General features: G+C 43.2%; 1 protein-coding gene and 1 pseudogene across 3 annotated transcripts in view; both read right to left on the reverse strand.

Annotated features, from left to right (window-relative positions):
- The window catches only part of PDE8A (phosphodiesterase 8A), a 147,717-nt gene that overhangs the window by 41,927 nt on the left and 84,639 nt on the right, over positions 1-21,151 (reverse strand). For all 3 annotated transcript variants that reach the window (XM_021098898.1, XM_021098899.1, XM_021098897.1), the window contains exons 6-11: positions 17,811-17,899; positions 10,569-10,647; positions 8,264-8,401; positions 5,602-5,690; positions 3,849-3,900; positions 3,706-3,748 (exon numbers count right to left, since the gene is read on the reverse strand). In XM_021098898.1, coding sequence (XP_020954557.1) covers positions 3,706-3,748; positions 3,849-3,900; positions 5,602-5,690; positions 8,264-8,401; positions 10,569-10,647; positions 17,811-17,899 — 490 coding nt within the window. The remainder of the gene's footprint in view (positions 1-3,705; positions 3,749-3,848; positions 3,901-5,601; positions 5,691-8,263; positions 8,402-10,568; positions 10,648-17,810; positions 17,900-21,151) is intronic.
- On the reverse strand, positions 13,714-14,695 carry INSIG2 (insulin induced gene 2 pseudogene; annotated as a pseudogene).

The raw sequence follows: 21,151 nt of genomic DNA on the forward strand, positions 1-21,151 counted from the left end.
ATAATCTTCCTTTCCCTTTCCTAGGGCACCAGCACTGCCAGCACATAACAGATGCTCAACAGACACACGTCTGCTTCTCCAAACATCTGCATATGCCTGAGCACAAGTCAAAGTATCACTAATATAACCACTCTAAAACCCTTCAGCACTTCAGAGATAAAGAGAAACTTGCTGGCAGTCAAGGACAGGAAGCGTCTGCTTGCAACAGCCTGCCTTTCATCTCTCACTTTCTTGACCACACGTGGGCTGGGTCAGCACAGCTCTCCCTGCTCTGTCTCAGGAACAGCCTGGACATCGGCTCCTTCTGCCTCTGACGTATGACACTGTGCCCTACCTAAATGCTCACCCTTTCCAATCACACCTCTCTCAACCACACACAGACACCAGCACGTCTCCTTCCTCTGAGCTTCATGGAGATGAGCGCTCACACAGCTGGCTGTTAAGACTTTGCTGTGAGCTTTCTGGTGTCCCTTTACTCTTTCCCTTTTTGCCACTCGACAAACACTTGGAGGGCACCTACCATGTGTCAGGCTCTAAGCCAGGCATTAGGGATGTGAAGATGAATAAGGTCAGGTCCACATCCTCAAAGAGGGTGGTATGGAGGGGAACAAAGGCGGGTGGCCTAAGAGTGACAGTAGTAATTTGGAAGTGCAGAAGGAGCAGAGCCTCCTCTGGGAGAGGGAGCAGGAAGGAGATGACTGATGTTTTGTAGATGGAACTCAAAGAGGAGGAAGGCACTTCTAGGGGGAAGCTGCTTTCGGAGATGGCGCAGAGTGCAGCTGGAGGGAAGCAAGACCAGCTGGTGTCCTGAGGACAGGCTGGGGCAGGAGTGGAAGGAGACGAAGCAGGCTTTAACTTCCACTCGGCACCCTTAATACTTTCCTCACCCTAAATACTTTCCTCACCCTAAATATTCAACGTTCTTACCCCTGACAGCCCCGTTGAGATCACTGCTCCCCTCTGATTCCCTACAGCACTTTGTCAATGGTTCTTAAAGCACTTTCATCTTCTGGGCTGAGGGGATTCGAGCAGAAATGTGGGCCTGACATCTCAACCTGAGCTCGGGCCCCTGAAGGAGCCCCACACAGGCCCTCCTGCCTCCCAAGAGCTCCACACACAGGGACTGACCTGAGGCATCTGGCCTGGCAGTGGAGACAATGCCAAATAGGCCTCCTCAGACCTGGGCTTGGGCTCAGCATCACCTGCAACTTCGTGTCTCCGCTCTTGGCTTCCTGTTCCGTGAAACGCAATCCTTCTGCACTGCCCATCTTGTTAGCAGAGGAAAGTCAGCAGTACTTCCTTGGCCTGCTGGGTAAACCCAGGAAACCCTGGAGAAGCTGTGAGGCCCAGTAACTAGTCAGCTGCCCCAGGAACAGCAGCTGCCTTCATCCCTGCACTAATGCTGCTATCTGCCAGGATAAGCTCCATTTTGGGTACAAGGAAGATGGGAACCAGGTCTCTTATGTAAAATGCTGGTACCAGTCTTCAGAGAATTTTCTTGGACACTGTTCAAGAGTCCAGGCATTTGGGGAGCGCCTGCTCAGTATGGAGACCAGGCTCTCAGGGTTTCACTGACCTCCAATCTGCCCTGTCTAGAGCTGATAGTCAGCCCTGTGCTCCCTGCAGCTTCAGACACTGTACCCGCCCCCTGCCCCTGAGAATCTCACTTTCTCCTGATGCAGATAACACTCCTTTCAGGTTTGTGAGGCCAGTATCAATGGCCCAACTCTGGCAGCGAGAATACCTGTAAAATATGCTGAAGCCCTTCCCTGCTCCACACCACCTAGCCCAGAACTCGTCACCTTAGTGGCAAAGACCTTCCTGACCACCTCCTTGTCCCCTGCACTACCCATCCCCCTACTCAAGAAACACAGAACGCAGGTTTCTCGCAGGCAGAGACATCCACTTGGCCTTGCACGTGGTGCTCGTGCACTGAGCTTTCGCTGAACGATGCCCTGGCCTGTTTTCTTCCTCTTACATGGCAAGGTTAGTAGTCTTGTTTCTGGGCCCTCATTCCGTGTAATCTGCTACAGACAGGCTCTAAGAGCTTCTTCGTGCTCAGATGTCTCCATGCTACTCCCTTGCTCAAAAATCCTCAGACTCCCACTGCCTCTGGATGAAAATCCTGATGTTCTACTTGGCATCTAAGGAGGCTTTATGATCCCAACTCCCTTCCACACCAGCCTTTTATACCAGTCAAATTTAAACCCGGCTCTTTCTAGAATATACTCTGTACTTTTCCTCTTCAGTGCCTGTTTTTATCTCTGGAATGCTTTTCCTCCCACGCTTCTCCTCTTACTCAAATCTGCCTCTCCCTGTCTGGAGCTTCTTTCTTCCTCTGAGCCACCATGGCACCACTGGTCCTCCCTCACCGACTTCTGATCACTTGCTATATGTCCTTCGGTATCAATGTGCACTCTTTTTCGACTAAGATGGCTCTTGGGTGTGGAACTGTCCCAGCACATGCTTCAGAGCTTCTGGAGCTGGCTGTCTGGATTCAAGTGCCCGCTCCACCACTTCCTAAGTGGGTATCCCTGGCAAATTATTTGGCCTTTCAGCTCCTTTATCTGTACAAAGGTAACTTCATCTATCAAGTTCCTGCCCCACTGGGTTACTGCAAGTCTTCAGTTAAATACACTGTAAGTTAAGCACTTGGCACAGTGCCTTGTACACAGTAAACACTTAGAAAACCATGTAGCAGAGGTCCCATTGTGGCTCAGTGGTTAACGAACCCGACTAGCATCCATGAGGATTCAGGTTCGATCCCTGGCCTCGCTCCATGGGTTATGGATCTGGCATTGCCATGAAACTGTGGTGCAGGTCACAGATGCAGCTCAGATCCCGCCCTGCTGTGGTTCTGGTGTAGGCCAGCAGCTGTAGCTCTGATCAGACTCCTAGCCTGGGAACCTCTATATGCCACGGGTGCCGCCCTAAAAAAACCAAAAAAAGAAAAGAAAGAAAACCATGTAGGAAACACTCCTAGAATGAAAGAGTGAACTGCTCTGGTATTGCTGAAAGCACATCAACAGCTGAAGGGATGGGAGACAGTCTTTTCCATGGACAGACTAGCTGAGCAACGAGAGGTGCCTGGGAGGGGCAGGGTGCTGTAAAGCATCCACACAGGCTTGATGGGCAGCCTCTGGCATGAAGTTGGAGAGGACCTGCACCATCACAGGTAAAGGCCAGAGTAGGAAGGTGGCTTGCTGAAGCCATGACATACGCTGGAAGGAAAGAGGTGATTCCAAGCTAGGAAAAAACATCTTCAGTAACACAGACATAGGATAAGCAGATGGTGTCCAAGGCACAGTTAGTCCTTATGAGCCAGATACCAAGTAAGGCAGGTCTGATGGGGTCCACCTATCTCCCTGCAGGCTGGAGGTGAAAGTATCTCTGCTAAAGTACTGTACTGTTGTCCCTTAAAGCACAGATCAGGCCAAAAAAGCACACTCCACTCCATAGGTTCATGCACTGAGGAGACCAGTTCTCCCCCCATAGGCTAAGACCCACCCCAGGACACCTGTTGGAACACCCACCAGTGCTCAGGTCCTTTGACTCATAAAGCAGCCTGGGAGTCAGAAATGCTGCCACGGCGCTAGAGAAATACAGTCCTGCCTACACACCAGGCAAGCCTGTCAGAGGGAGGGTCTGTTTTTATTTTTTTTCAAAAGCTCAGTGAACCCTAAGAATGAATATGGGGCACCATACCTGTATGAGTGTCAGACTGAACACATTCAGTTATTTTCTCAGCCTAAAAATGAATTTGAGAAGGCATTAGTTCTGGGTGCCTAGTTATGCAATAAGGGAAATCTTGCTGGGTCCCTGGGGTCCCCAGGGCTCTCCTTACATACCTTACTGTTGCCATTGCACACTCTGATAATGGACACATAGTGTCTAATTTTTCTGCAAGTAGAAAACAATGCATTATTTCCCTCCCGGCTCTCTATTCTGATGGACATGCAGCTTATTTTTCATTATGAATAGAGCATTTCTCTTTCACAATACACACAATGCCTCAAGGAGAGCTATTGTTTGCAGCCAAGGCCACCAATAAACAAACAATAAGCATCTACGAATATTCTCTAGTGTCTCTGTAAAAAAGAAGTTGACTCTTCAGTAAAAACAACAAAATCCTGAGTCATCACAACATACAATAAAAAATACCTATGTTTAAAAAAAGGTACTACATGTTTAACCAGCCAAAGGCCTTCAATTCCTTAACATGTTTTCCTTTTCACAACTCTTTATATTGATGCTCTTCCTCAAGTTTCAACGAACAATCTGCTTATCTCAGAAGCTGCTGACTCTCCTCACTTACTTATTGTTCCTCTGATTTTTTTCAGCTTTTCCCCTTGATAATCCAATCCCTACAAAGTTATCCAAAAAAAATTTGGAAAGGACATAAAAAGGCAAAGAATCAGAACAGAGAGCCCACACAGATCCATCTCCGGGAGGCAATCGCCAACTGGCAGCAAAGCCTGGTGACCAAGCATGTGAGCCATGCAGTCAGCAGAGGTCTGCTGAGCCGAGTACCACCCGGCTGACACCTCACCTCTCTAAGCCTCAGTTTCCTCATCTGTCAGATGGAGATGATCAGTGTTGACCTCATTACCACCGCCACACCTCCTCCTGCTCTTTTGTTCCTTCTTTTGCTTTTGTGATTGAGATCGCATACTAGGTATGATTTTATACTTTCGCATTTATCATAAACATTTCCCCTTATAGTTTAATTATTATCATTTCTAATGGCTGCATGTTTTCTTGTTGGGTATTCTACAATTCATATTCATAATTTTCCACTGTTTGCTTTAAAGATAGACTCTGAGACAAACCATATGAAATTTGTAGGCTCCTGGTATATACTGCCTTCCAATCTGTGGTCACATCTGTTTTCCATGAGTTTCCTTATATGATAGTATTTAAAATACTTTTATCTAGGAGTTCCCGTTGTGGCTCAGTGGTTAGCGAATCCGACTAGGAACCATGAGGTAGCGGGTTCAATCCCTGGCCTTGCTCAGTGGGTTAAGGATCCGGCGTTGTGGTGTAGGTTGCAGACGCAGCTCGGATCCCTCACTGCTGTGACTGTAGCATAGGCCAGCGGCTACAGCTCCAATTCGACCCCTAGCCTGGGAAGCTCCATATGCCGCAGGAGCAGCCCAAGAAATGGCAAAAAGACAAAAAATAATAATAATTTAATAAAATAAAATAAAATACTTTTATCTAGTTCGATACTTCTGGGCAGAAACAGCACATGGGCTATCAAACTAGATAGAAATATTTTAAATATAGGGAGTCTACCAGTGAGTGTTCTTAGCACACAGCTCAGTAAGGTGACATTCGGGATTTAAATATTTTGTATTCTTATATGGATTCACACAGCTTAAGCAAGATGTTGGGATCTGGTGGCTCTGAGTTGCCAGCTGGAGGCGCACGCTGTGACCACGAGGAAGCCACCCTGGAAGTCCATTCTTTGATGATACCTGACCTTGGTGCAAGTCCTTCTTATAAATTTCTGCATACAGTTCTTAATTAAGTATTCAAAGTAAATTCTGCAATAAGTCAAACATGTATGTTGATTGAAGTACTTGTTTTTTTTTCACTTACCCTCCCTGTCCCATGACAGGTATTATCTTCACATTCTGTTGTACATTGTCTCCGTTTTTCTTTCTGGCAGAGTAAATCCCTTGCCACTCCTATAAATGGAATGTAAGCATCTTTACACACTGTGTTCAAAACATAAACCCAGGCGCATTTTTCACCTCAGGTTTCAATTCATTCACTGGGGCCACCAAAGCAATTAGGACAATAAAATCATCCCAAATAGCCCAAACGCAATTTGAGCAAGCTGAAAATTCTTCCTCAACCTCCCAAGTCCATCTCCTCCTAGACTGCCAACAAAAGCCAGCCTAAATGGTCATGTGTTTTCAGTGGCTTTCTGCTTGGCTCTGGGCCCACAGATGAAGCGCACTCTTTCACTTCCACACACAGGATCCTCCTCTCATAACTCCTGACTGCTGTGGTGGTGGTGGTGAGGGAGTGGGGGGAGTGTGGCCTCTGCCCCCTGCATTTGGAGGGGGAGAATCAGGGCTGGGGCAGAGAAGGGTCTATTCTGTGGCCGTAAGCATGGATGGCTGCTACCACCTTCTATGTACTCTTTGCAGGTAGGGTGCGGATGAGGAGATAGCAGCCAGGACTGGGCTCAGGTAGACCTTAAAAGCCAGAGCTGCAATTGCTTTAGTTGTGTGTGCTCTTGATCAGAAAGAATATAGGGACTGCAATCGGGGAGAAGAGGTATGCACAGGCTAATACCACGGTGAGCAAACAAGGGCTACAGGTGGCTCCCTTACTCTTGGGATAGTGGAGAGAAGCCTGGGAAAGAGCTGGGTTCTGCGGCCATCTAAAATGCTCTAAATTCATCCAAAAGTCACCAAGGTCCCTAACTATAAAAATCCCTAAAGCCCACCTAGTGAACTCCTAGTGTATTTCATACCCTTCTTGACCTTCCAGAGTCCCTGGGGATCTAGAGCTGACCCAGGAGAGAAGTGGATCACCATGGCAGCCTTGACAGCTTAGCTCAAGCCTCCTGCCCATACACATACACAAAGTCAATTCTGAAATCACCTGCCTGCAAAAGCGAATGGTAAAAATCTCATCTTTAGACTCCTCTGGGAAAATGGATCCAAGAGAAACCAGGACACTCTGATAGAAGTAAAGGACGGTTACTGACACTTCCTGATACACTTCTGAAAACAATGGGCATCAAGAAAGGACTAAATTTAAAAAACAGCCTGAGAGCCCAGCTTGGTGCTTACTTGCCCTGGAGCAGAAGGGAGGTGCAAGCCTTACTCACTACAGTTCTGAGGGAGAGTGGCCTATGCCTGAAACAGACAAGCACTAGACAGGGATCCCTAGGCAGGAATGGACAGCCCCAAGCAGCCATCTCAGAAGGCTTCAGCAGACAGGTCTAAGAGTTATTTCTGAAGTTCACAATCAAGAGAAATATGGGAAGTTGACTGTGGTGATGTTTGCAAAACTCTGTGAATGTACCAACCACCACTGAATTGTATACTTTAAATGGATGAATTGTATGGTACATGAATTATCTCTCAGTAGAGCTGTTATATACAAAAGGGGGGAGGGAATGTGGGAGACCAATTCAGTCAATCACTCAGCACTCATAAAATATATTTAGGTTTTCCTCCTCCAATCCTTTCTGAACAGATGTGGGCAGCTGCCAGATTCCAGAAGCCAATTTAGCCAAAGCTGGACAGTTCAGCTTATGGAGGACAATGACTCTGCTTGGGTAACAGTTTGCCTGTAAGTTTTCCAGTCAACAATGGAAACAAAATATATTTACTTAATAGAGACCATATTTCTTATCAAAAATACATCCAAAATAATTGTCATAATGGAGTTCTCGTCATGGCTCAGCAGTTAACAAACCCAACCAGTATCCATGAGGATGGATGTTTGATCCCTGGCCTCGGTCAGTGGGTTAAGGATCCGATTTTGCCATGAGCTGTGGTGTAGGTTGCAGATGCAGCTCAGATTCTGCATTGCTGTGGCTGTGGCGAAGGCTGACGGCTACAGCTCCAATGTGATCCCTAGCCTGGGAACCTCATATGCCACAGGTGCAGCCCCAAAAAGACCAAAAAAAAAAAAAAAAAAAAAAAAAAAAAAAAATGTCGAATGAATGAAAAGAGGCTTGGAGAGCCAACGGGCTTAGATGTGCTTTGAGAAAGTGTCAACGCATTGGTAATCTTTTATCCAGACCATTTGCCAACATTTACCACTTAGAGAAGATCGACTATTAGAAAGATCAACTTATTACAAAAATGAAAACAAATTTTTTTTAATGGCCACACCAGCAGCATATGGAAGTTCCTGGGCCAGGGACTGAACCTCAGCCACAGCCGCTGTGTCAAGGCCAGATCCTTTAACCCACTGTACCAGGCCAGGGATCGAACTCAGGGCTCCACAGTGACTGGAGCCACAGAAGTTGGATTCTTAACCCACAGTGCCACAGTGGGAACTCCAAAAACAACAACGATTTTAAGTGTCAGAAATGGCTGATCAGGTTATATACTTTCTTGGCCTCAGTTCCCGCATCTGCAAAATGGACACAACAGGATAACACTACCTACACTTCCCCAGGCTCCTGGGAAGAGACCGGAGACTACCTGGTGAGCAACGCTCAGTTAGCACCAAGTCTTCGTCCTTCCCTCTCTGTCATATGAAAGTAACAAAGGGCTGACCTCTTACTTACCTTGCCTATCCTGATGCATGAATTTATAGTGTCAAGCAAATCAGCCTTTTTTTCATTTATAGGCACTTCTGCTAACTCCTTCCCGATTAATTCACCTGACTGATAGCCCATTGTTGTTTCAAATGCCGGATTTGCATACTAGGGACAGACAAAAGAAAACACATCAAGAGAATTACAAGAAATTTTGAAAAGGGACAATCAAAGTTGTTCAACTGAAACCATCATACTTTTTCCTCAGAAAGCTCAGGAGCCTGGCCCTCACTACCATGGTTCCAAAGCCACAGGACCACAACCCTAGAAAAACCCTGGGTCTATAGAACCCTCTGCTCTAGTGACACTGGGCTGGGCTTGCTGCCCTGTTCTCCTGAGACTCCAGGGAGGACAGCAGGCCTGCTGCCACTCAAACACCAGCAGAGGAGAGAAGCAGCATGGAGACTGACCAGGGACTGCTCCCAAAGAGCTGTTTAGAGTATGACACAGTGGATATAAAAAGTACCAGACCAAGAGGCTCAAACACCCAGCCTCTGTGCCAACAAATCACACAACCCCAAGTCTCAGTCTGCACATCTGTTTAATGGGAATGAAACCCTCTGCTCTGGTGACACTGGGCTGGGCTTCTGCCTCTCTCATGATGGAAATGAACAATGTGTTTGGAAAGCAGACTATGAACTAGGAAGTGTTTACAAATGTAAGGCTTTATGGTTAAATTTCAAATAGGACTGTAAGAAGAAAATGTATGGGTAAACTATACATGTGCTAATAATAACAAATAATAACAATGATTAAAGCAATAATTATACTGTTTAAGGTTTATTTTTCTCATTAGGCACTACAGTAAGCACTTTACAGACATTAACTCATTTAGTCTTCAGAACATCCTTACAAAAGGTACATATAGTTGTTGGTGTTAATATTATTCCTATTTAGGAGTTCCCATTTTGGAGCAGCAGAAATGAATCTGACTAGGAACCATGAGGTTGCGGGTTCGATCCCTGGCCTCGCTCAGTGGGTTAAGGATCTGGCATTGCCGTGAGCTATAGTGGAGTTCACAGACTCGGCTCGGATCCTGCATTGCTGTGGCTGTGTGTCGTGTAGGCCGGCAGCTATAGCTCTGATTTGACCCCTAGCCTGGGATCCTCCATATGTCACAGGTGCACCCCATGCCTCAAAAAGCAAAAAAAATAATTATTCCTATTTATACAGATGAGAGAACAGATTCAGACAGATTAAGTAATCTACCCATAGATGCTCAGCAAGGAAGGGGCTGAGGCTGAAAAGAGATCAGACCTGACTTGATACCAAGCCTGGTATCAACCTTTAATTGCTTCCTCAACCACCAGCCCAGGTTGCTTCTCAGGACACCAACTCCTTTTTTTTTTTTTTTTTTTTTTTGGTCTTTTGGCCTTTTCTAGGGCTGTACCCATGGCATACCGAGGTTCCCAGGCTAGGGGTCGAATTGGAGCTGTACCCGCTGGCCTACGCCAGAGCCATGGCAACTCGGGATCCGAGCCACGTCTGCAACCTACACCACGCTCATGGCAACGCCAGATCCTTAACCCACTGAGCAAGGCCAGGGATCAAACCCACAACCTCATAGTTCCTAGTCGGATTCATTAACCCCGGGACACAAACTCCTGAACGTCAACATCATCAAGTCTTTACCAAGAAAGTCACTAGTCAGATTAAAATGAAGAACTGGAGTGCTCAGAACCAAATCAAAGTAGAGCTAATTCTCTGACAAAAGGAACATTCTTCTGGTACAACTCCCTCTTTTGCTGTTACCTGGAAGTATAAGCCATGTTACTTAAGTCACTTATATGAACCCACTTCACTAATAATGGGTCAGTAATTACTAGTTTATTTTTGAAATTCTGACTAGTTTCCAGGCAATTTCTATAGGTGTAAACAATCTTCAAAACAGTAGAGCATGCGGCCCTACAGTCAGAGCCTTTCCTTGTCGGAATAGTCTCACCCCACCTAACCCCAGAAATAATACTCTGGATAGAAGTCCCTCCTTGCTAAATAAAATGAGCGAGCAAAAAAATGAGAAATAATAAGTGCAAATGCTGTATTTCTACCGAATATTTTCTAGCATATTAACCAATTATTAGAATATTTTCTAACCTATAGGGAGTTTACTTTGAAGTAAATATTTAATAATTTTGTTCTGATAATCCTCTAATAAAAAATTGGTCCCCCTGAACTTCAAAGAGAGAAAAAAAAAATCATACCAGAAGGGTTCAATCCTAAAAATACACATAAGCCAACAAGAAGTCTAGAAGGACAAAATTCCACAATGACAAACCTGTATAATGTGGTCTTCACTTGTAATTTCAATTGCTTCTTGACTTTTCTCTAATGCAGCAAATACTGAGTTACAAGCCCTTTATGGGTAGAAAAGAAAAAGGATTAATGTAAATATTCCAAAGTGTAATACAATCTTGAGAGATAAGACATTCACTTATTTCAAATATGTTCTCTGATCATAAAGGTAACTAATACTAATTCAAGAAAAAGTAGAAGGGAAATAATAAAAAGTGTAAGGAAGAAACAAACACTTGCCACTGTACTACTTGGGATCAGGACTATGCACAAGTTGGTGCCTTTCCTTCCATTCTAAAGACTAGTGGACCAGGTGGATCACACACCAGCATTCAAATCACAGCCCTTCACTGGCTGTGGGACACGTCTGAACCGCCTTGAGTCTCTGTTTTCATCATCTGAAGGGCCCTTGTGAGGACTCCATGAGAAAATGAAGTCAAGAACCCAACACAAAGTCTGGTAGAAAGGAGGCAGCCAATCATTTGCTGCTATCATTTTCTTTTTTTTTTTTTTTTTTGTTTGCTTTTTAGGGCTGCACCTGCAGCATGTGGAGGTTCCCAGGCTAGGGGTCAAACAGGAGCTATAGCTGCCAGCCTACACCACAGCCAGAGCAACGTCAGATTCAAGCCGAGTCTGTGACCTACACCACAGTTCATGGCAATACCTGATCCTTAACCCACTGAGTGAGGCCAGGGATTGAACCTGCATCTTCATGGATGCTAGTCAGATTCATTAACTGCTAAGCCATGATGGGAACTCCAACAGCTATCATTTTCAATAAATTCCTTTTACAACACTGGGATCATCAAGATCACTAGTTTTGTTCCCTGTTTCCACTTAGCCTTGTATTATAAGCATTCTCCCATGTCCTTCGTGTTTGAAAACACTTCTTAAATGCACAGACAACAAAGGTTTATTTTTTAAATTAGAAAATGCAAATAAATGTAAATGAGATACCATATCATACCGACGAGGACAGCTATAACCAAAGACATATAAAAACAAGTGTTGGTAAGGAGCTCTCATACAGTGCTGGTGGGAACACAAAGTGGTGCAGCTCCCTTGGAGAAGTCCAGCAGTTCCTCAAGCTGCTCAACACAGAGTACCATACGACCCAGCAATTTTACGCCTAGGTAGATACCCAGCAGAAATGAAAACTTAAGTCCATGTAAACACTTATAGTTGTCCAAGAAAATAACTCAAATGTCCATCAGTTGATGAATAGATGGTAAAATCTGGTATAACCATACAGTGGAATATTTTGCAGACATAAAAATATAATTTCCCGTGGTGGTGCAGAGGGTTAAGAACCCAACTAGTATCCATGAGGATGTGGGTTCAATCCCAGGCCTTGTTCAATGGGTTGAGAATCTGGCATTGTCATGAGCTGTGGTGTAGGTTGCAGAGGTGGCTCAGATCTGGCATTGCTGTGGCTGTGGTGTAGGCCAGCAGCTGCAGCTCTAATTCAACTCCTAGCCTGGGAACTTCCATATGCCACAGGTACAGACCTAAAAAGCAAAAAAACAAAAAAACAAAAAAACCCAGAAAAAACAAACCCAAGTCCTGATACATGCCATAATATGGATGAATCTTAAAAGAAGCTAGTGACAAAGGACAACATAGGAGCTCCCATTGTGGCTCAGTGGGTTAAGAACCTGACACAAGTGTCTATGAGGATATGGGATCAATCTCTGCCCTCACTCAGTGTACTATGATCCAACATTACCACAGGCTGTGGTGTAGGTCATAGATGCAGCTCGGATCTGGTGTTGCTATGGCTGTGGCATAGGCCTGTAGCTCGGATTCTGCCCCTAGGCCAGGAGCTTCCATACGCTGCAGGTGCAGTACCAAAAACAAAAGGACCACATATTATAGGATTCTATTTATATGAACCGTCCAGAACAGGGAAATCTATAGAGAGAAAAGTTAGATTAGTGGTTATCTAGGGCTGAAGGTAATGAAAACATTCTAAAATTGTGGCAAAGGTTGTACAACTCTATGAATATACTAAAAGCCATTGATCTGTGCACTTTAAATAGGTGAACTGTATCAAATGTGAATTTATCTCTCAATAAATCTGTTTAAAAATAAATGAGATGAAATTATCTGAAATCTCAATACCTAGACATATCAACTGGTATTCTAAGCAATTTCTGTAATATATGTATTCATAAAAATAGAATCATACTCTAGATTTATGATCTGCTCGTCCCCCTGAACAATATACATTAATGTCTTTCCATATCAGTAATTAAGTGCCTTATCATCACTTTAATATGATGATATTCTACTATAAAGTCATACCATAATTTATTCAACAAATTCCCCATGACCAAACATTTAGGTCGCTTCCAGGTTGTTTCTTGCATATGTCTCAGAAGATGAAAAAAAGAGAGCAACCCGTTCATATAGTGCAGAGATGATAACGATTACAATGCTTTTACATTATTCTTGGTATTACTAAACTGTCTATCTAAATGTGACAAAGCAGCTTAGCCAACAAAAAAAAATGGCTCTTATTTCTTGGCATATAAAAATCAACAGATGATATGTGAATTATGTCTCAATAAAGCTGTTATTTTAATTTTTGGGGGGCTTTTTGGGGGGGAGGTCTTTTTTTCCCCCTTTATTTTAGGGCTGCACATGTGGCATATGGAGTTTCCCAAACTAGGGGTCCAATTGGAGCTGCAGCTGCCAGTCTACACCACAGCCACAGCAACTGGGGATCTGAGCCGCATCTGTGAGCGTCACAGCATCACCAGATCCCTGACCCTCTGAACAAGCCCAGTGATCGAACCAACATCCTCGTGGATACTAGTCGGATTCGTTATTACTGAGAAGCAATAGGAACTCCTAAAGTTGTTAATTAGAAAAAAAGAAGAACCATAAAACAACAAGGAGTAAGTTCCCACCTCTGATATAACAAGCTTAGAGGAAAAAGATCTGTGAGAAGCTCTACTGGGTTTTATCACTCTTTTAATTTTTGTAAATCTGGTAAATAAAAAAATGGCACATCTTTTTCATTTCTTTGATTACTAATGAAGCTGAACATCTTTTCATGTTTATTGGCCATTTATATCTCCTGTAAACTGCTTAATCATGTCCTATTTTTTTATACTGGGTGTTTTTTTTTTTAAAGTAGTGCATATATATTTTACAGTTAAGTCAAATACATACAGGTTTGTACTTGATTTACAGATGAAGAAATCACAGATTGCACTAATATATGTGTGTGTGTGTGTGTGTATAAAGGGCATTTAATCTTGTTTTTCTGAACAAAAGATATATTTTTGCCTTCTTCATTCTTGATGAGATTTTTCTGCGATAACTTTACATTCATACATTGCTAGTTGTCAACCAATGTTTCCCATTGTTATGCCTCCAGCAAAAAATATATAGGGTAACCAAGAATGAACATAGAGAAAATCTGGAGATGTATATTGATAAACACCATTATAGACTAGCAGTTGAGTGACCAAGGTTGCCAAGAAAGCAATTCCTACTCCAAGGCCAAAACCACTTCTAGATCTATCACAAGTCCACCACAGTCCAATGGGACTGTGTGAGAAACAACTGTATGTTGTTATCAAAATCCACTTCAGCGCTGGTGTGATTTATATCAACAAAGACAGCTACACACCGCATTACACTGGACCACTCTCTTTTAAATTTATGTGGTTCTCCTAGATGCCTGTCAATGCAGGGGTATAATAACCCAATCACAGCTGAAGCTGTGCCACAGCACGGTGGTACCCACCATGCCGAGAAAAGATGCTTGCAATCACATCTGGTGGAAAGAGTGTCACGTTTCTCTGAATCTGAAGCAAATTTAACACTGATGCAAGAAATACACCAATAAAAAAGAGGACTACTGCTTGAATCATCAAGTTCACACTCTGGCTAGTCACAGATGAGATAGAGGGACCACACTTTTTGGGTCCAGGTGACTGTGTCTCTCCTTCCGCCACGGTTTCATAGTTCAGTAAGTCAGTAAGAAAAAAAGAAGAAGAAATGGCGACCTAGCTGAAAAGCCAGCTGTCTGAACCAAAGCAGGTTGGCGTTTCAACAGTATTGCATCCGTCCTAAAATAGGACCTACCAGAAATCCTCTTGGCTAGATTCAAAGTTCGATCCACATGGTTTCTGAGTCATAAAACCTAGAACTTTGCAAGTACAATCATTCTAGGTTATTTGCTCACCCCTCTAAATAAAAGCAATCTTTCCTGTGTATAATGGGTGTTTCCATTTTTAAACGGATTAATCAAAGCTCTTAACTATTTAGGATACTAACCTGCCAGTATGTTATTAATGTATTTTTCCCAGTTTATTTTTTGTCTATATTTTTAACGTTATTTAAAGTTGTTGTTTGTCTGCTTCTTACTGAGACAAGGTTAACACTTTTTTTTTTTTCTTTTTTTTTTTTTTTGGTCTTTTTGCCATTTCTTGGGCCACTCCCGAGGCATATGGAGGTTTCCAGGCTAGGGGTCCAATCGGAGCTGTAGCCACCGGCCTACGCCAGAGCCACAGCTACGCGGGATCCAAGCCGCGTCTGCGACCTCCACCACAGCTCACGGCAACACCGGATCGTTAACCCACTGAGCAAGGGCAGGGATTGAACCCGCAACCTCATGGTTCCTAGTCGAATTCGTTAACCACTGTGCCACGACAGGAACTCCAAGGTTAACACTCTTATACTGTCTGGTTCTCTTCCTTTATGGAATCTGGCTTTTACGCCATGCTGAGTTTAAAAAGACTTCATCATCCAATGACATGTGTTCATGTATGTTTTTAGTACTTATGTGGCCCTTTTTTTTTTTTTTTTTTGGTCTTTTTAGGGTTGCATCCACAGAATATGGAGGTCCCCAGGCTAGAGGCTGAATCGGAACTGCAGCTGCTGGCCTATGCCACAGCCACAGCAATATGGGATCCAAGCCCCATCTGCGACCTACACCACAGCTCACAGCAATGTCGGATATGTGGCACTACTTTTTAACATTAAGTCTTTAATTCACTCAGTTTATTTGGGGATTGGATGTGAGACTGGGATATAACTTAATTTTCTTTCCAAATAGTTAACAAGTTGTCATGATTCTATTCACTGAAAAGTCCACCGTTTTCTACATGGATTGAAATTGCCATGTTGAACACATATACTTACGTTCTTAATTCTTAGATTCTTAAATATACTCACATCTATTTTTGGACTTTACATTCTAATTTACCAATCTGGAAGGAGCACAAAGTTGCTTATTATAGCTTTTTAGTACATTTTACTATCTGGCAGAACAAGTCTCTATTCTTCCCAGTTCCCCAGCCCCACATTCCCGCCTTCCCCTTGTATTTGCCTACCCCCCTTTATAGTAGACATCTCCCTTTGGCTGTCAGCTGGTGCACAAAGAACAAAGCAGAGCATGAAGAGAGACAAAGAGACAATGAGTTCAGTTTGGCAAATGTGGGCTACAACCTAAAGGACCACTTCTGCCATTTGCTGTGTGTGAGACCTTGAATATAGGTCAGTTAACCTTCCAGAACTCAGCTTCTGCATCTTGATTCGAAAAAAAATAAGCTCTAACTTCTCCTGCTCCATAATTCTGCTCTCCTCTGAGAGAGGATGGTGGCCCAATTCACTGTGGGAGCACTGAAGCCAGGCTGCGGAAGACCCAGGAGAGAGAGACAAGGTAGACCCCAGGCCAACCATCCATCCCAAGTTTTCCTGACCACCAAAAGGAGCTTTTCTGCAGGCTTCCTTAGCTGCAAAACATCTCTGCTTGGCAGCACTTCTTTGCTACCTCATATTTCATTTCACTTTTCTCTATGAAGTATTTCTCCTCCCTGCAAGTAGAATCTTGTGGTATCCCTACTAATCTTTTTTTTTTTTTTTTTTTTTTTTTTTTTTTGGGCTTTTTAGGGCTGCATCCACAGCATGTGTAGGTTCCCAGGCTAGGGGTCAAATCGGAGCTGCAGCTGCTGGCCTACACCACAGCCATAGCAACACAGGATACCAGCTGAGTCTGCGACCTACACCACAGCTCATGGATGCCCAACCCACTAATTGAGGCCAGGGATTGAACCCGAATCCTCACAGATACTAGTCAGATTGTTTCCACTGTGCCTCGATGGGAACTCCTCCTACTAATCTTAATACTCCAAATTCTGATCCCATTATCTCTGTCTTGGGTACATACAAACAGAATGACTTTATTCTCTTTTTGATCCTGGTAAAAGGAAATGTTAAAAGAATAGCAGACCACCCAAAAAAGAGACTTAGGATGAAATAGAGCTACTGACATTTTTTTCACTTCTGTCAACCTCATATAATTTTACTATTTTTTCTACTTTTCTCACTCTACAAAGAACCAGGTTTCCACTCATTTCACATTAAAAAAAAAAAAAAACCTATTTATCAAGAGCAAATTACAAAATGCTATTATGCAGAAAAAACATCACCTATCAGAAACAATGTTAAGGGTTGAGGGGTGTGTGTGTGTGTGTGTGTGTGTGAGCGTGCGTGCGCACGCATGTATGATAAAAGTAAAAATTTTTTTTGTGGTTTCCAAAGGAGACAGGTTGGGGGGGTGGGGGGAGGCACTGAGGGTTTAGGATGGAAATGCTATAAAATTTGGTTGTGATGATTGTTGTACACCTATAAATATAATAACATTGAGTGAAAAAAAAGTAAAAATTTTTTAAATTAAAAAACAAAACAGATAATTCAGTATATATACTTTTACATCCTGCTTTTTCATTTGCTATTATTTTGGAGGCTCACCTTTTTTTTTTTTTTTTTGCTTTTTAGGGCCACACCCTTGGCATATGGAGGTTCCTAGGCTAGGAGCTGAATCGGAGCTGCAGCTGCCAGCCTACATACACCACAGCCACAGCAACACATAATCTGAGCTGCATTTGCGAACTTCACCACAGCTCACAGCAATGCCAGATCCTTAACCCACTGAGCAAGGCCAGGGATTGAACCCATAACTGACCCACAATGGAAACTCCTGGAGCCTCATCTTTAAATATTTAGTCTCTAATCACTAATTCGACCAACTGTTAGACATCCAAGCAGACTCCAAAAGTCTATGTGAGGAGAGATGCCTTCCTGCCACCCATTCCATCTTAGCAGGAGTTCAGTAACAGCCAAAGTGTAGCTGCCCACAGCCAAAGTCCTCACTTGCAACCATGCCCTATGTGGTATGGTGGGGGCTTTCCAGAAGCAGCAGAATTACCTGAGTTTCAGCTGTGATCGCACCTCTCCAAATTCCAGCTGGAGCAGTTCATTGTAACAGGCCATGAGGCTGGGGTTTTCTACATACCTCTACAAACAGAAAGGGGATTTTGTGGATAAACACATGTGTACTTTTAAATTATTATATACATATATAAAAATAATTCTTTCCAACAGACTTCTCAACTTGTTACCTGAAATCTGAAAAATAATTTATCTTTAATGAAGAACAGGAAGTAAGAGGTGAAAACTTATGGGTACTAAATTAGCTTTTAAAAGATAGGACTTGTACATTATCTGAGAATGAAACCACTGGGTTATACACTTTAAGTGGCTGACCTGATCAACCATACCTCAATAAAGGAAAAAAAAAGAAAGACAGAAAGGGCAAGATAATTGCTGGAAAGAGAAAAAATAAAATAAAAAACATTTAAAAAATAAATTAACTCATGGAAATAACCTAAGTGTCCATTGACAGATGAATGGATCAGAAGATGTGGTATATATATGCAATGGAATACTCTCAGTCACAAAAAAGAACAAAATAATACCATTTGCAGCAACATTGATGGAACTAGAGACTCTCATATTAAATAAGTGAGAATGAGAAAGACAAATACCATATGATATCACTTATATGTGGGATCTAAAATATGGCACAATGAGCCTATCTACGAACAAAAACAAACTCATGGACAGGGAGAACTGTGGTTGCCAAGGCGGAAGGGGAGGGAGCAGGATGGACTGGGAGTTTGGGGTTAATAGACACAAACTGTTGCACTTGGAGTGGATAAGCAGTGAGGTCCTGCTGTACAGCACAGGGAACTACATCCAATCACTTGTGATGGAACATGATGGAAGATAATATGAGAAAAAGAATGTGTGTGTGTGTGTATATATATATATGTATAACTGGGTCACTTTGTGCTACACCATAATTGACAAAATACTGTAAATCAACTATAATAAAAATTTTCAAAATTAAAAAAAACTACAGCATAACGTTCAATGGAATAGCATGCAGCTATTAAAAAGAATGACATGAATATTTGTTCATATGAATGATGTATGAGATGTATGTCAAGTGAAATGAGGAAATAGAAGACTATTATAATTATTTTATGTATATCTTTTATTAAAATAATATTACATCAAGTTTAAAATAAAATAGTGGAACCACATCATGATATATGAATGGTATCTCAATAATTAAATAAATGGAATTAGAAAAGAAGAGGGCTTAGGGCTACTTTTCTTTCAATGCCTTGAAGAGGATTTTTGGTGTCTGCATGTCAGTAGCAGAGCCTAGAAAATGCAAAAGGCAGAAATTTATTAATAAAGTTTTATTTATATTAACTTTCAGAGACTATTCACTTATTTAAGAGGAGTATGTTGTCCTCTTTCAAGTTGAACAAGCTCATGGAAAGCAAAAGTATGCTTGCACATCACTTTGCAGCTGTATTTCACAAAGATCACTCCTACTTGGAAAACATTTTCCTACACTAACTTTAAACAGCAGCTTAACTAAGCCAACAAAGCATTACTGTTCACAGAGGAGGTACTGGCAGAGCCATGGCTTTGCCCAGTCTTCTCTCAATGCTGTGCACTGTAACTATTTTGTATAATAACCTTTACATAATGAACATATCTCAACAAAGCAAGTTATGTACAATGAGAAGGCTGAACTTCTTTGTATGTAACTTGAATTTCCACCACCAAATTGTATATTTCATGAAGACATCTTAGAAGTAAGTCACTGTCTTCTGTCACGTAGTTGCATTCAGATATAAAAAATGTTTGAGTTCTTGTCCTGGCTCAGTGGTAATCAACCTGACTAGTATCCATGAGGATGCAGGTTCGATCCCTGGCCAGCTCCCATCCACTGAGATGGGGAGAAGAGTGCTAGCCCTGCTGCTCACCCCTGTCAGCCATGACCCCACAAGAACACCCAAGAATGCTGCCCACCTGCAGAGGTGCCTACTGCTGACCAGGCAGGAATGGGGAGGAGAGATTTCTGGGCATAGTGCTTGTGCCCCTACCAGTAGACAAGGGGTGGGGACTTGAGAGGGATGGGGGTACGCAGCTGTCCAAGTGCTTGCCTGGCCTCACCTAGTTGGCAGGCAAGATCTTGGGACATGGAGCCATGTGTATTATGTATAATGGCCTCCCATGCATGCAACCAGAATTTTCACTGGGTGTGAATATACATATCCAAACTTTTTTACCCTAAAGGTGGACATCAAGGTTAAAAAACACACAAGTGACTCAAAGTAGAGCATCTTGCTCCTGCTCTCTGCCCTTCCCCTTCACTACCTCTGCTTTGTTCTGTATGTCTAAATATCCTGTCTTTCCTGCCCTTTTCCAACTTCCATTCATGTCCCAAACATTCCATTGGGGCGGGGGGGGGAAGAAGAGCATCACTTCAGCAATCAGGCTGCTACTCCCTCTGCTTAAACAGCAGCTGGTCTCCTCTTCCAACACAACCCACAAAAGGGGCTGGGGCCACAAATCCTGCCAACTCCTGAGCTGACTCAACCTCACTTTCTCCACAGCATAACACGCCCACCATGCTGGGCCCCATCCAGTGCTTCTCAACCCGTGGCTGCATATTAGAATCCCCTGCAATCTTAAAAAATAATACCAACATGCAGGCCCCTCCTCACACCAACTACAACATATCTCCAGGGGAACTTTTTGGGGCATTCCTAATGCACAGCCTGTGTTGAGAGATAACCAAACCTAACCTTTGAGATCTTGAGTCAGCAAATGCTCAACTGCTAAGTCCAACTGAGGAGGCAAGCAAGTCTCCACCCACTCTGAAATCTGGAAGTATAGCCAATCCACAAAAGAGCTGACCGTCCCCTGAATCCCAGAAATCTCACTGCAGTGATGGCTTTCACGTCTAGGGCTAGCCTCCAGCCTGGGCCCCACTGCCCACCAGCCATGAGACGTGGGAGAATCACCTTCCCTCTAGGTCAAGATGCTCTGCTCTGCCTCAGTGCTCTCTGTCACCTTGAAATCCTTTTGTTACATGAAGGTACAGGACTCTGCATGAGAAGGTTAGCTACCATGTGGGGTCTCTGAGGACTGGATTTGTCACTTACGAAGTGGTGAGTGTGCTGATACCTCCATATTTCCTAAGTCGGTGACCTCTAAAATGACTATCTTAAATCTTTTATGTTTTTTGCATGGAAGTGTTTTCACAGGGACATGTACCTAACCGTGGTTCCAATAAAAGCTTCAGAGGACACCCTGATTTAGTAGCACAGGTGAGGAGTTCCCATTGTGGCTCAATGGGTTACAGACCTGACTAGTATCCATGAGGACGTGGATTTGATCCCT

Source organism: Sus scrofa, chromosome 7, assembly GCF_000003025.6.
Source record: "Sus scrofa isolate TJ Tabasco breed Duroc chromosome 7, Sscrofa11.1, whole genome shotgun sequence".
NCBI classification, from domain to species: domain Eukaryota; kingdom Metazoa; phylum Chordata; class Mammalia; order Artiodactyla; family Suidae; genus Sus; species Sus scrofa.